The sequence below is a fragment of the Erithacus rubecula genome (genome assembly GCF_903797595.1).
Source record: "Erithacus rubecula genome assembly, chromosome: 2".
NCBI classification, from domain to species: domain Eukaryota; kingdom Metazoa; phylum Chordata; class Aves; order Passeriformes; family Muscicapidae; genus Erithacus; species Erithacus rubecula.
Window position 1 is genome coordinate 46853766 of NC_136685.1, and position 15326 is coordinate 46869091.

Here is a 15326-nt window from a genome sequence, read left to right on the forward strand (position 1 = left end):
TTAGGATCCTGGTGGAAGGATCCCTGAGCACGGCAAACTGGAGAACACAGGACTAATGGACCCTATTTATTGGGGCCAACTGACTCTTGACATAGTGCCAGGGCAATGCACAAAAGTAACATGAGAGAGAACTTGCAACCCACTTCTGAAGTTCCAGTGAAGAGCAGGACGGACATCCCAATCTAGCTGCAAGAAGAGAAGCAGTGTAACCATAATTCTGCACATGCAGAATGCAGGGCAAGAGAGAACAAAGGAGCAAATATATATGACATCTTTTCTGACACTGGCTTCAAACACTGTAACTGTACTTGCAGGTTGTTGGAGTGTGGCACCTGGTGTATTTTGATGAATGATAAAATTTGTCCTCCACCATGAGAACACACTTACCTGGGAAAGAGCACAATACCTAATAATGGGGGTGTGGTTTCCCCCGGAGCAGGTCCCAGTCTATTCCCAGGCTGGAAGTAAAGAAACAAATCAAGACAAGAGACACACAGACTGGTAAAATTGTCCCTGTGATCAGCAATAGACAGTATAGACAAAAATTGGTGCCTTAATGGTGGGCAAGCCAGTTATTTAATGTAGCAGCTATATTATTTCAACAGACAGGGACACAGAAATACCTTTGAGTTACCTTCCTGTTGCCCTCTGCATTTGGCCAGCTCTTCAGTTTTCATGCTCTCCTTTACAATAAACCATACTCCCATCTCACCAGAGAACTGTCTGTATCAATTTCTGAAAAATGTCATAATTCAAAAATTATGCCAGATTCTGAGGCTAAATGAGTCCTGTCTATCAATTTCTTGTGAAGCAGCAACTCCAAGTGTGTGCCAAACCATGTGCTTGGCTCTTACCAGCTATATAGATAAACTCAACAAAAACTGAAAGGTAATTTTTAATGTTTTCCGCAGTTATTTCTGAAATTAATATTGTGTACTGTTACCTTGCTATAAAAACTGGATCTGCTTTTCAAAAACTTGATTTATTAGAGTAGTATCTCCATCAATTTAACTCAGTTGACAAGAAGTTCTTTAATGCACATAAGCCTTCTCTAGCAGAGGTGTGAGAATGGCTTACTTTCTCTAAGCTCCTGGCTCTTACCTCCTGTGCCAGCTCACTGACTGATTCCTAAGTATGTGTAAAACTCTTGCTGTTCAGGCTAATGCCCACCTTCTGCATGAGAAGAGATTTTTCTTTAAAATATGTGGCCATACTGAATGAAGATCCCAACACATGAGCCATGATATGAGCATTATGATTTGCCTTTGAGGATGTGCTTTTTGCATGGGATTTCATTTCATTAATCCTTATTCTAATGATTTTGTGTACAAGCAAGGGCATAGGCACAAACTGCATATCCTCAATAGAGTCTGGAGCATTGTTATTTATTACAAATAAGTTACCTGCATAGTAATATCTTATCTTTCCATATTAAAAAAGGTAAATTTACACAAATACCAATACAAAACTCAGAATTCCCATCTGAGCTACAATATGACTATGCATATACTGTTTTTCAGTGGACTGGACTGCAGTATATAGATACTATGAAATTCAAATTACTTATTCTTTTGCCCCTTCTTCTTTACCCAATGAATACCTGTAGCATCTGTATGTTTGTTCATTCTTTTCTTATTGTCTTCCTCTCTACTTCTTGTTTGCTTTTCCAGCCTCATTTCTGAAGATGGAGTTGGATTTTGCAGCTGTGAGGACTAAGTTCCCTATAAATACAACCATTAAAAAAAGTTAAATGCAGGCTGTGTTCAGTTTCATGAAGTCAGGATATTTTCCAGGCCCTGAAATCACCCCTATTTACACTTGATCCAGGAGCTACATTATTTGGGTAATTCCAGGCAATGAGAACACAATTCCCTGTAGCATGGCTCCACCTCCAGTATTTTGCTATGAATTTTCTTTTTATTTTATTTTTTAAATTTTGTTGCTTAAAATATTCTCTGTTGCCATTTTCCAGTGGCATTCTCTCCAAGTTTAGCCAAATGCACACTGAATAAAACAGAAGTGAAGCAGTGAGCCCTTTCTGTATGATATATAATATTGCCCACTCTGAGCAATTAAAGTTTCTGCTTGAGGAAGACTTAACCATGGGAGTAAATGAGAGCCTTTATTTTCCTCACCCCAGCTTCATATTGGTGGCAGTAAAGTCTGTACAGACATTAAAAGACTCAAACCTTACCTATTTGTGCTCTGCTGAAAACCTGATTTTCTTGTTGTTTCCTTGCATCGAGCTACTTACTCTCTCAAGCTGCAGTCTTCCTCTGCCACCTACCTTCCTCTGTCTGAAATATTATCTAAAAGAGTGGAAAGAAAGATGCTTCTAAAATGAAAGCATTTACAAGAATTAAAACCTTTGTGTAAAACCAATGTCTTTTTCAAAACAAAGTGTGCAAAGGTATGATTGTGAGATCAAAATCACTGAGACTGGACACTGTAGAGGATCTATATATCACAATTACATCAGGAGTTTAGTGCCTGCATTAAAAGGGCTGGTGCTTAAGAAACCCCGTAAGAGTGCAGACACAGCCTTTTTCTGCTTCCACATGAAAGCAATTTTTAAAAAAAACAAAAGCATAAAACATAAATCCACCCTTTTTTGTGCATGGAGGTTGTGCATGTTAAGGAAAATTTTCACTGAAATTACCTTTCTGCTCTTAACACAGAAAAAATATGTATGGTAGGTATTGCATACAAATACAAAAAATATATACCTTGGTGAATGAATCTCAGAACAAGCCAGGTTCATCTTCTGGTGGCTCAGTGCTGAGAGGGGGGAAGAGGTGCACGCTGATTCAGCTCAGATCTGAATGTGCCAAAACACCTGCACCAGAAAAGCTGCTGCCTCTGCCTCTGAGGGCAAGACTGAGTCTGTTCCTATGCTGACTTGGAAAAAAACTTCCACGAACTTTCCTATTGCAAAATCAAGCCCTGAAATCAATGCATTCAGTGTGTTCTCACGCGTGCGAATGTATTCCCTCATGACAGCTCTGGATTTCCCTTCCTGCCCTGCATAATGATCTCTTCATCTGCCACCATCAGTAGAGGAGAGACAGGTGATGCCTCCAGGACGGGTGAGTGACACGCGCCAGATGCTGCACCCTGAGCTGGGCTGCGGCTCCCCTGGAAATACATCATGGAGTAAAAATCACCACGTACATTCCAGCTGCTGCACAGCGTGTCACTGGAGCAGCCGTGCTGTCACATGTGCCCATGCACACCAAATAGTATCTGTGTGTGTGGTTAATTAGCAGCTAACAGTTACTTCTTTGAGGAGTAGGGGAAGAAAAGGAAAAGGGGAAAAAAAATCATACCTTCAAAGGAGGATCAAAATTAACCATACAAGCTTTCTGAGATTGAAACACAGGTTTTTTCAGGACAGCAAAGGAGACAATGAAGTCAGTGCTATGTGTCCCCTGATTTTTACTCTGTGTTTTACTATATTTATAATACTTATTTTTATCTTTAATGACAGTTAATTCAGTATCCACAAAAACTACCAAGCCAGAAGCTCTTGAGCCTACAGTCTTCTGCATTAATACAGACCCAGAGGCTGGACCTCAAAAACATCCCTGAGAACACCATGGAAACAGTTGCCAAGCCCTAAAAAAACAAAAAGCTTTTAGGGATGTAGTGTAAAAAGACTGACAAGATAAGAAAGAGGAGCAACATTATCTATCTTAATTAATTTCAGCCAAATTTGACCCATGTAAACTCACAAACAGTGCATTCAGCTATAAGTTAAGTATGTGCTGAGTCCTGCAGGCAGACTGAGGCATTAGAGAGTAAAGCAGAGAGCAGAAATAGGAAGACTAGTGAAACTGAATTTATCATCTCTTGGAGGAGGTACTGCACAATATAAGTGATACACACAGCAGATAGACAAAAAATATAAGAAACATTCAGCACACGATCTTCAGTATTTAGAAATACAACTACTGCCATGCAGGAGTATAGTATATGAACACTGTATAGGAATATTTGTACTAGTTCGTTTGTGGACTGTGCAAGATGATCATCAGTAACTTGAAAGCTGATATGAAATCACACCAATAAATTTAGCAGGTGACATAGTAACGAGAAGACTGGTGAGTAAAGTGAGAATTGGGACATTTGGCAATACCCGAGTCAATTGCTGAGTCTCTTGGCATTCTCAAGAACAAACACCACATGAATGGAGCTGTTTGAAGAGTTGCACATCTACAAACAAGGAAGACAAAGTGATGGAAAATGTCTTAGAAAGGATGACTGCACGAGGCATCATGAACAACTGTCATGGGCTCACATGGGATCATCACAGTTTGCAGACTAGTTAGTTGCAATCTTAGTCATATATGAAAGTTTAGAAGAAATTCCATTATGCTCCCAAGACCATCAGCTCCTCACCACCAAGCAGTCCATGTCTTCTATGTACTTGTAGTATCAAAACTGGAAATACAGTGGTCATCACAGTGGGAGAGAACGCATCACTATAATGTCTTCAAAACTGCGTTATGGCAAAAAAACCCAACAGTTATAAGCCATCAGTTGCAAAGAAGGTATTTTGCTTTGTATATCTTCAGCAAGAGAAATGTTAGAAAAATAACAAATTCTTGCCTCAATATTTTTAAAACAATGTTGAAAAATTGCATAAGTTGCAAATAAATGGTACAAAAACTATTAGGAAAATTGCAGTAGAAAGTAAAGGAGCTCCATCTATTTTGACAGGAAAAAAAAATATTATATGGACTAAAATCAATTTCATAAGAGAAAATGTTGCATACAAAAGGACTGTTTAGATAAGTGAACTAAGGCATTACATGAACCAACAGCTGGAGGCTGAAGCCAAGCCAACCCAAGCTGGAAGAGAAAAGCACGGAAGGCTGCTAAGCAGAGTGACAAATGGCTGCAGAGAGGGCTAGATTCTCCACCCACCTCATGCTATCTTGTATTTGGGAAAGCATGCCTTACTGGAAACAGGGAAAGTCTCCCTGAGATTCTAAAGAAGTATATTATGAACAGCAAGAATGATATATGGGGTATGATTGAAAAACCAGAAATGCCCCTCCTGAATGATAAATACTTAATCCTTTAATTGAATGTGATACTCAGTGCTCAAACCTTCACACACCAGGGGCTGGCAGGCTAGCACTGGATGTAGGATTTCCAAGGAAGGTAAGCAACAAATGTGGCCAGTGCTACCATGCTTTTGTCCCAGTCTTTCTGAATGTTTATGTTTTGTTTCATGATCTGTTGTCTGATCTGGTGAGCCATTCGCAGTAGTACCCAATTCTTGTTTTTGTAAAAAGTTTCAGCTTAGCTAGAGGATAACACTGACTTGCTTTATAGGAATGTTTTCTGAGGCAAATTGTAACTTTCTGCATCTTGCTGTTTATCAGAATCTATCATTCTTTATTCTTAACATTTTCCATATTCTTTTCATATTACTGCTGTGAAATATTTGCCAGTGTATGGCTTAGGATTAGGCCCATGCCAGTGCTATGATAGTACATAGTCAGTTCTTAACCCATGTCCCTTCTACAACTGTGCTTTCCTTTACTGCTCTCCTAATTTTCTCTCTGAGGTAACTCAGTTTTTTCTTTCCAAGTTTTTGTAATTCCTTATGTGGCTCAACCCACCCAGAATTCTTTAGTTAAGACCAAAGAAGGCTGTTTTTATATAGTTGTAAATACACAGTGAGAATCATTAATGAATATATTTTCTGAGCCTTGGTTTCCAGGATAATTTCCTATACCAGGACTAATTTCACAGATGCACCAAACAGGCAAAATACTGCCAGCATTTTTGCATGAATGTTTGTACTTCTCTGCATTAAGACACTGAAGTTCACTTGTGCCTTACACTGCACAGTGTTACAGTTGAATTATTGTAAATAAAAGAGACCTAATTCATACCAAGCCACATCAGACCTGATTCCCCTAGCATGTACTTGAGTGTGAGGTAAAACCCTGAACTCAGCCCTCAAGGAGAGATTCTCCAGGATACACAGGCTAGACCAGGTGCCACATCACAGCACCCAGTCACACCTGCTGCTGTTACACTTTGGGTTTTTCCACACAAGTGAATTGAGCCTTGGCCAGTGTCAGGTCCTGCCTTTGCAATGGCACAGAGTCCTGGTGAAGGGCTGGTCCAAAGAGCAGGATGGCATGCTGTGTCTTTGGAACAGGTGTTCATTTGGTTTACCCTCTGAGAAATGGGCTTTTCTTGCTACCTTGCCCAGCACACCATGACCTTTGAAACAGGCACAGGTCTGTGTGTGCTGAGAAAGCTCCTTACCTCTCACAAGCAGGGACACAGAGAAGTGAGATCCCATTGTCCCAAGTGAGATCCCTCAGTCGCTCACCGTGAGGAGGGAAGGGCTGTTCTTTAGCTGACTGCTTTAATTTGGACACCAGCCACAGAGTGAGTCCTCCCCCCTACTGTGATTATTTGCTTACTGTTCATGAGAAATAGAATTATAGAGTATAAGTTATGTTTCTTATTGTAAAGCCTAATACCCAGAGATCACTCCCTCATTTTTTTGACTACCAATGCAAAATTGGTTCTGGTAGGGGAAGGAGGAAACACTGAGGCAGAACCCACAGCCACAGTGTTTCAGGCTGCACTGCAATATGAAAAATGAATTTCCCAAACTAAAATAGGGAGAATGAATTTTGTTTAAATATGAGTTTTAAACCTTGCACCTGGTGCAGAAACATTGAAACATGCTCACCAGGCATTGAAATATGATTTTGGTGAATGACAGGCATTCAAAACAATTCTAGAACTTGCAATATAAGAATTGCATTATGAAGAAAACAAAATAGAGTCAATGTTTAGTTTTAAATATGAGGTTTTGCTGCTAATATTTCCAGGTCTTCAAAATTCAAAGTGTTCATTGTTTGCAGATTTTGTCCAATACTTTTGTAACCAATCAGCATTTGAAAAATTAGTAATATTATCTCTCTTGTATTTTGGAGATTTTTTCTGCTTTATTACAGGTGCTTAAAATAAAACAAAATGGGTCTTTTCTCACAGTAGTTGTGACCTGTACCATGAAACTGAACATTTTAAAGTGTTGATATTGAAATGAGAACTTACATCTCTGTTAAAAAATAATCTGCCTCCTATGCAACTCCTTTAAAATGAGCAGTGAAGATACATTTAACTATTTACAACTTTGCTTGTCGTACTCAGCAGAAAGCCAGGGAGTAAATCCAGTTTACTTTCACGATAATTTGTTGTTTTGCGTGACTTTCCTCTCGGCGTTGTTTTAGTTTCTATTAAATGCAAAACCAGCGTCGTTCCCGGGATTCGTAATGATTCAAAAGTTTCTGGGGAGATTCTTCCACGGGAGTAACTGGTTTTTCCTCCTTCGCTTTATCAGACCTCTCAATTCCTGTGGCTTCGGTGGTGGCATTTTCCGGCGGACGCCGGACTTGATGGGATTTGGATGGGGTCACCCAGATCGCCTCCTTTCCCGAAGCTCCACTTCGCCCGGGCCAGGAGCGGGGCCCGACGAGGTGTGGGGCGGCAGGGGCTTGCTCCCCGGGAGCAGCACCCAGCCCAGAAGGAACGTGGAATGTAATGAAATCAATGCAGTTAAATAAAAAGCAGCGGGAGATGGGTTGACTCGCTGGGTAAGCCCCCATCTTCCGTCGACCCCCGGTTCCCCCCGCAGCCCGCCAGCCTCCTGCGTGGCCGGAGCTCCCCCTGCGCCTCCCGCCCCGCTGCTCCCGGGCGGTCCCGGCTGCGGAAAGGGGGTCTGCTCCCTGATCCCTCCGCCTCTGCCAACCCAGGCCCGCGGCTGAAATTCCCCCGGCGGCCGGGGAGCCCCTCCAGTCCCGGCGCATTTGCGGGAGGGAGCCACGCAATAGGAAGGGCGGAAGGCAGGGAGGGGGTGCCAGCGCGGCCTCATCCCCACTCACTCCTCCCACCAGTGCGTGGTGCCTCTTAACCCCCGGCAACCTCCCTCCCCCAAAGCATTACTCCACTTTGCAGAACACGAGTTGATGAGAAAAAAAATACTTCTCGGCGGCGGCCAGCCATGAGCTGTTTGGATGTTATGTACCAAGTCTATGGTCCTCCTCAGCCCTACCTCGCAGCAGCCTACAGCCCCTACCACCAGGTACGAGTAGGGGACAGTGGTGAGGAGGCAGAAGGTGGGAGGGGTATCGTCTGGAGGATGGCCGTCTGGGGCCTCACCAAAGGGAAAAAGGGAAAAGGAGAAGGGGAGGGGAAAGGGGGGGCGGGAGGGGGGGAGATCTGGGAGCCTGCGATGGTGAGCGGAGCAGAACCGCATCCCACCTTGGCGCGGGGCTCGGCAGGGTACGTACCCCGGCGGCAAACGACGGGCTACGGGATGCCTTGGGAGTGAGGGAGCGATCTTAACCCTCAGAAGGATTTTTAGGAGGATTGTTTGCTTGGCAGTTTGTTTTAAAATGTTTGCTTGTTTGTTTTCTCTACCGGGACGGGCTACTTGGGAGCGCGGCGGGTCGGGGTAGCGATGTGTGTGGGGACCGTCGGGAGCTGCGGGACCGGGCTTCCCGGGACATCTCTCACCCCTGCGCGCCGGCATCTCGCTGCCAGGGGAGCCGCGGGGTGAAGGGATTTTGCAGCCGCCTCGGAGGGGTGCTCCGGAGTTACGCTCTGGAAGTGGGGCAGGCGAGGGGGACGGGAAGTTGCGGGGTTTCCCCGGTTTGGCGATAGCGGAGGAAACCGCGGCCGCGAAGCGGAGCAAGCGGCTACAGGATGCTCCCCTCTCCCGGGGCTCTCGGCGGCGGCGGGACCCTGGGACATCCCCCAGTTCCCCGGCTGCGGGACCCACGGGCTCTTCGTGAGCGGAGCCGCGTCCCGTCGCCTCACTGCGTGTAGCTCCGCCCGGGCGGTCGGGTATCAGCTAATCCCGAGGTTTCAAGACAAGGATCGCTCCGGCCGCGGGGATGTTGGGCACGCTCGGCCCGCGGTGCTCGGGGATCTGCTGGCGCCGGAACGCGCACGGTCCCGCGTGGGTCAGGCTCAGCTCCCCGGGCTGCACCTGCTGCACACCGCTTTTCCTTTTAACCCCTTTGCGTTCCCAGTTTTTCCCTAGCCCTTACCTCTTCCAGAAATTAATTCCTTCCTCCCCAACATAACGAGAAGGGGATGGATATAGAGAACAGCGTCCCGGGCCCGAGGCGGTGCAGCCCCTCCGTGCAGTGCTGGGCCAGCGGCGTGGCGGTCCCTGTGCCGCCCCCAGCGCCCGGCAGCGGGGCCCAGGACCCGTCACAAATAGCAGATGATGTCTCCCCCACCTTGCCTTGCCTCTCACCACCCCCTCAACCCCCGGCTTATGACATTATTAAGGGGGATGATCATTACCTCAATGGCCGAACAGGGAGCCAAGCGGAAAGGCCGTCGTCGCGACGAATGACATTATCAAATATATCGGGTGTCTTGGCCCAAGACTCTGCCCGGTCCCCTCGGTTCTTGCCCCGCCGGCCGCCTTAAGGCTCTGTCCGCAGCGGCCAAGCCCGGTCTCCGCGTCCCAGCGCTTACTGCTATGAAACTCCCAGCAGCTGCAGACACGCTAACGCGCATAAGGACGGGAAACATCCGGCAAACTTCACAACGCCCGCTGTTTTCCTACTCGACGGAGTCCTGTAAAAGGAGATTAATCGTGTAGTAAACACCTGGAGCTTCTTGGTGTCCAGGGAAATGCTGAGTTTTGCCCCAAGTGTGTTTGAGACTTTCAGCCTTTCCCCCCGCCTCTTTCCTTTTACCTCGCCGCGGTGGGTTACAGGACACTCTTTGCACCAGACAGATTTTCGGAGCCGGGGACCGAGAGACTCTCGCCTTCTCTCAGCAGCCGGCGCTGCTCCTTGGGTGCTCGGCCGCCGCCCGCCCGTGTCCCCGCATTGCAACCCCTTGGCGGCCGCCTTATGCTCCGGAGCCAGCTGCAAAGAGCCTTTTTTTGCGGGGTTTGGTGCGGGGGACCCGGCGGTGTGACCCTCGTCCCGCCGCGTCTTCCCCACCCGGCGGCTGTCTTGCTCCATCCCCTTGGGAACCTGTGGGTTTTGGTCCCCCAGCCCTATTTGCAGTCCCTTCGCTGACCCCGGACTACAGAGGGCGATATAGGGGTGTGGGGGTTGTGGTGTATGCTGAGGGAACGGTGGGCAGCCGAGGACCAGACTTTGGCATCCTCTCGGAAAGACAGAGGGAGAGCGCTCGGCACTGCGCGCCGGATGGCACAAGGGCGGGACAGCGCACCTTGGTGTGCTGCGTGACCGGCTCCGTTTTCTCTCCTTCCCTGCAGAAACTAGCCTTTTACTCCAAAATGCAGGAAGCCCCGGAGAGCGGCAGCAGCGCCAGCGCCGGCAGCTCCTTCACCAGCCACCCCGCGGCCAGCATCAAGGAGGAGGACTGCAGCCCCGAGAAGGAGCGACCCCCCGAGGCCGAGTACATCAGCTCCCGCTGCGTCCTCTTCACCTACTTTCAGGGGGACATCAGCGCCGTGGTGGATGAGCACTTCAGCCGGGCGCTCAGTCAGCCCAGCAGCTTCTCCCTCGGCAGCGCGAAGGCGGCGCGGAACGCGGGCTCCTGGCGGGGTGAGCGCCCGGTGGGGATGCGGGGGATGAGGGGGGATGCGAGGGATGCTGGGGGTGCCCTCTGGGCCGGCACCTCATCCTCGCCTCGGCCCTGCATCCCGGCTTCTTCCTCCCACCCACCAGCGGCTGGTGTCCGGCAGGCATCCCTTGGGATCCCAGCTAGGAGCTGCCAGCTTCTTGGCCCTTTTAGAGTAAAATAGGAAAGAGTAAAGCCCTTCAGATTATGCAGGGAGGGCATGGCCCAGGGGGAAAGCAGCCTGAGAGGCAGTGGGGGAAACAAATTGTCTTTTCACTGCAGATTCTTTACCTGGAGGGGGCTACCGCCATGGAATGACTCCCAAATTGTGACTGTGACCAGTGTATTTCCCGTTGACCCCAGCCTTCATTTTAGAGTGGTCATAGTGATGGGAGCAAAGCAAAAAGTAAATGTGGGACCTATCTAAACAGCTTCCCACCTCTAAAGAAAATGATTTTGTGTGTGCCTGTATCAAAACTCTGATTGCTGCTAGAGTGCTGACAAGGACTCTTAAATTTCCGAAAACAAGGGCTTCCAGACCTGCCCATGGCCATGTGCTATCAAGGCGAAGGCCATGGCTTATGCACAGCTCTCCATATCCATGCCTGATTCACACTGGACTGGCCCACGAGCGTAGTCAGGGCAGAGGGGAAAAAGTTTCTCCACACTCCATCTGCCAGAGAGTTAGGGCTGGCACTTCCTTGTGGGCAGTCTTAGTAACTCTCCCTCACAGGGCCACCTGCTCGGCCAGGGCTGGTTTCCCAGACCCTGCACAGATTGCTGTCTGTAGTGTCTAAGAATATTTCACGGGTGAGAGATATTCAGTCCTGGAATTGATGGCAGTAGAGGAGGTGTTTTTGCTCATCATTAACTGCTCTCCCTTCTCCCAAGCAATGCCAAGGCTCAGAGCTGACATACTTCTCTGGCAAAGAAGTATTAGGAATATGGTTTTATTTCTTCCAGGAACAGTGTGCATTCCCAATTAAACATGCATAACATCTTTAGTGCTATTAATAATCACCAGTCCATCTTGCATGTTGCTAACTGAGTTAAGAAAATGTAGGGTCCCTGTCCTTTGCCCTGCCAATTTCCACAGTTCTGCTAAGGGCTTCCCAAACATGTTGACAATATACCTAAGAAACAGACTACTAATAGATGGAGAATTGCCCCCTGATATTTGAGTGATTCAAACTTGCCTTTAGTCACATCTCTCACTGTTCCTGCCCACTTTCCAGAAAGCGTTGGGCATATATGCTTAGAAAAGGAGATTATTACAAAAACAAAAATGGAAAACCAAATCCTGAAAATTAGAGTGATGTATAGTAGCTCTCACACATTTTCCACTACTGAAGAAAAATTATGATTTTTGTGCCTTAGGTAATGACCATCTACATAGTAGGAGAAAGCTGGAGGGTATAGTTGCAGTTTCATGGATAAGCCATAGGCAAAGTGGTGCTTAGCTGGAGCAGAATCCGTATTGTTTGGAGCAAATTCTTATGTTTGCCAGTTTTTCATGGAATTAAAGGAATGAATCTACCACAGGTTTGGGTGGACCACGGAGGGACGGAGCCCTAGGGAAAGGAGATCCAGGCTTGACAGGTGTGCTCATTGCTGGCTTTCTTTCCCACTTCCTTCACCCAGATGGTTCCTTCCCGATGAGCCAGCGCATCTTCCCGCCCTCCTTCTGGAACAGCACGTACCAGCCCTCCTCGGTGCCGGCCAGCCTGAGCAGCCCCCTGGCAGCCGCCGGCCACAGCGAGCTGCCCTTTGCCGCCGCCGACCCCTACGCGCCCGCCGCTCTGCACGGCCACCTGCACCAGGGCGGCCCCGAGCCCTGGCACCACGCGCACCACCACCACCACCACCACCACCACCCCTACATCGGGACACAGAGCACGGCCTACCCCCGCCCCGCCGCCATGCACGAGGTCTACGGGCCCCACTTCGACCCCCGCTACGGCTCGCTGCTGGTGCCCACGGCCTCCGTCCGCCCGCACCGCCTCACCCCCGCCTCCGTGCCCACGCCCGTCAGCCCCCCCTGCGAGCTGGGCAAGAGCGAAGCGGGCCCTGCTGCAGCCTGGACCACGCCGGGCCCCTTCCCCAGCACGACGGGAGACATGGCGCAGAGCATTGGCCTCAACGTGGACACAGGTAACGAGCTGCCTCGGTCCCTCCAGGACCCCTGCTGCACCCCTGCTCCCTGGTTCCACGCTGTCCAGAGCAGGAGGGGAGGACTCATGGCGGGTGGATGAGGTTCTGCTGTGGGGGAATGAAGTGAGGGTGGAAGTCTCATGTGTGACACCTGAGCTCTACCCTGGGTGCTCTTCCTGGAGCTCTCAGGCCAGGCAAGCGAGGAAGGGAGAGGAAGGATGGGACAGGCCAACAAATCACATCTCCACAATACTACTTCAATTTCTGATGCCCTCAAACATGCTCTGAGGCTACAGGTTTCTTTGAGGTATTTTGTCCTGGCCCTGGCTTGCTCCTGCATTGAGCAGCAAGATCTGGGAGCAGAATGGAGCAGCCCCAAAAGTTATTGTTTGGCCCTATTCATGTCCTGTCCTGAGGGATCATTTCTAGACACCATGCAGGTTCATGAACTAGCTCCTGTCCTTATTTACCTTTTCCTTCCAGTTTTTGAGATGAAGGCACAATTGCATTTGCTGGACAAAAAAGCTCTTTCCCTGGCAAAAAGGCTTTCCCTGGCAGTGCCTGTTGGGGTGTCTGGAACCAAGACTTTGGCTTGGTGCTGACAAAAATGGGTACACAGGGTGGCAGATGCTGTCAGTGGTTATGAAGGGAAGTCTACTCCATGCTGGTTTCACTACTGCAGCCACTAATGTCTCTTTATGGTGTCCACACTTAAAGCAGGAGGGACACGTGACTTTCTCCAGTCTGGCTTGGGCTGCTCTCCTTGTTTCACAGCCTTCTGGGGCTCTGGAGATCCCATGCTTTAGACTGATCTCAACTGGCAAAAAATGCAATTTGTTTTCCTCTGTTCTTAAATGCCTGTACCTGTTTTTCTTCTTCCTTTTTTTTTTTTTTTTCTTCTCTCCATTCTCAGGTTTGCAACCTCAGGATAAAAGCAAGGATCTGTACTGGTTTTAGAGCTGTCCTTCACTCTTCTTCCCCTGGCTCTTCCCTGTAGCTCTCTACCCATTAGACATGGTGGCATTCAGAGCTGAAATCGGGTCAGTTTGTAACAGCTTCTGATCTTGGTTTGCAGCTCGCCGTTACTCCTTCTGTGGTGGATCCCTTCTGAGCTGATGTGCTGACTCAAAGACTCTCCCCTCTTGCCCTTTTCCAAGCCCACCGTGGCCCTGCTGCTCGGGGAAAGACAACGGGATTTAAAAGGACCTGGCATTGCAAGGCTGATACTTTAGACTTATTTCAGAAAGGAAAATCATTTTGTTGCAAGAGGAGAGCCAAAGACATTGAACTTCTATTTAAGCAGACCCCACACCCAGACCTGCAGCCAAACTACTCTGAAAGAGTCCAACGACATCATCGATGGTGATGCCAAACCACTGGCTTTCATGCAGGCAACAAAGGAAGTTGTGGGGGGATTTATAGTGGTGTGAATATTTTTTTATGGCAGTGAAAGTTATTTCTTGAATGCAACCAGGGAAAAGCTACTCAGCAATTTTGAACTGGATTTTTATTTTGCTTTATAGAAAAGTTAATGGAGAAGAGTTATGGACATTTTCAGACTATCAAGGAACTGGTTTTCAGCCTTGTGGTTGTGAGTGGCAAATGTCTGACTGGGGCCACCTGCCCTGGACTTATAGATATGCAGCTGTTCCCCTCACAACTGCTTAAATCCCAGAAAGACGAAAACCAAGGTGGCATTTCTCAGAGTTTGGCACATTTGTATTGGCTGTGTAACAGTTGTTTGGTTGGGGGTGGGTTGTTTGTTTGGTTTTGGTTGGTTTTTAGGTTTGAGGGGGGTTTTCCTTTTTTTTTTTTTTTTTTCTTTTTACAATAAAATTTTTTCTTGAAAGTTAAACCCTCTTAAAGCAGGGGAAGAAAGGAATCTGATGAAGAATGGCTCACCTCCAACCCAACAGCCTTTAAAGGGAGCACCAGAACAAAAAGCATGTGATGGACATTAGTTCTGAGTTGCCTCTAACACTTCCCTTTGTCTACTTGTTGCTGTCGTTTTGCCACTTTAGTAGTTGTTTTTTTGGGAGTTTTTTGAAAGGGGGAATTAGATATTTAACAGTAGTAAAGCTGTATTAAAGGTATCTCCTTCTTTCACCCTGTGTACTTTAATGAAGAATTAAAGCTAAATAAGAGAAATTAGGCAAACTGGAAAGTTCAGGATGAAGCCAAAAACATATCTCTCACGTGGATGAAGTGAGTTATTTTATTATTTTGCATGAAAGATAAATAGAAATCCTAACAGCTGAAAATATTTTCTTGGTGAGTAAAATACATAGAGATAAATACAAAAGATAAGAAAATATGGACCATCGCAGTGATACATTTTAGAATATGGTATGTCTGTAAAATTAATTAAGTAGGGGAGCTGCTCCATATTTCTTCTGCTGGAAGAGGGGACTGCAGAATATATAATTGCTATTGCAGTGGTAAGTTAAAATGTTACTACCAGGTGATGAATAATTAATGAAACAGGGCAGAAGTGGCACTTACCCTATACTTAAAAGCTGATGTTTTTATAGACAAAACATCTGATACAAATACTACTGTGTTTTGGGTTTTTTTCTGTTTTT

General features: G+C 47.2%; 1 protein-coding gene and 1 long non-coding RNA gene across 6 annotated transcripts; one reads left to right on the plus strand and one right to left on the minus strand.

Annotated features, from left to right (window-relative positions):
• Positions 1-442: 442 nt before the first annotated feature.
• Positions 443-7878, minus strand: LOC306798780. The gene is made up of 3 exons (XR_013773462.1): positions 2727-7878; positions 2195-2309; positions 443-1721 (listed from the first exon to the last, which is right to left on the minus strand). It is a non-coding gene; the product is annotated as an uncharacterized lncRNA (long non-coding RNA).
• A 22-nt stretch (positions 7879-7900) lies between these two features.
• On the plus strand, positions 7901-15320 carry VGLL2 (vestigial like family member 2). Of its 5 annotated transcripts, none has more exons than XM_079299030.1 (4): positions 7901-8119; positions 10286-10577; positions 12235-12744; positions 13658-15320. In XM_079299030.1, exons 1-4 carry the CDS (start codon positions 8039-8041, stop codon positions 13699-13701), a joined length of 927 nt encoding a protein of 308 aa, XP_079155156.1. In that variant the 5' UTR covers positions 7901-8038; the 3' UTR covers positions 13702-15320. The 5 variants fall into 5 exon arrangements, with proteins under 5 accessions (XP_079155156.1, XP_079155157.1, XP_079155158.1 ...); XM_079299031.1 differs by having other exon boundaries at positions 13820-15319; XM_079299032.1 differs by lacking the exon at positions 7901-8119 and adding an exon at positions 8222-8319.
• Positions 15321-15326: the final 6 nt, after the last annotated feature.

Coding starts and splice junctions, on each gene's coding strand:
- VGLL2 (XM_079299030.1), top strand. CDS start 8,039: ATGAGCTGTTTGGATGTTATGTACCAAGTCTATGGTCCTCCTCAGCCC. Junction 8,120..10,285: donor CCTACAGCCCCTACCACCAG/GTACGAGTAGGG, acceptor CCTTCCCTGCAG/AAACTAGCCTTTTACTCCAA. Junction 10,578..12,234: donor GAACGCGGGCTCCTGGCGGG/GTGAGCGCCCGG, acceptor TCCTTCACCCAG/ATGGTTCCTTCCCGATGAGC.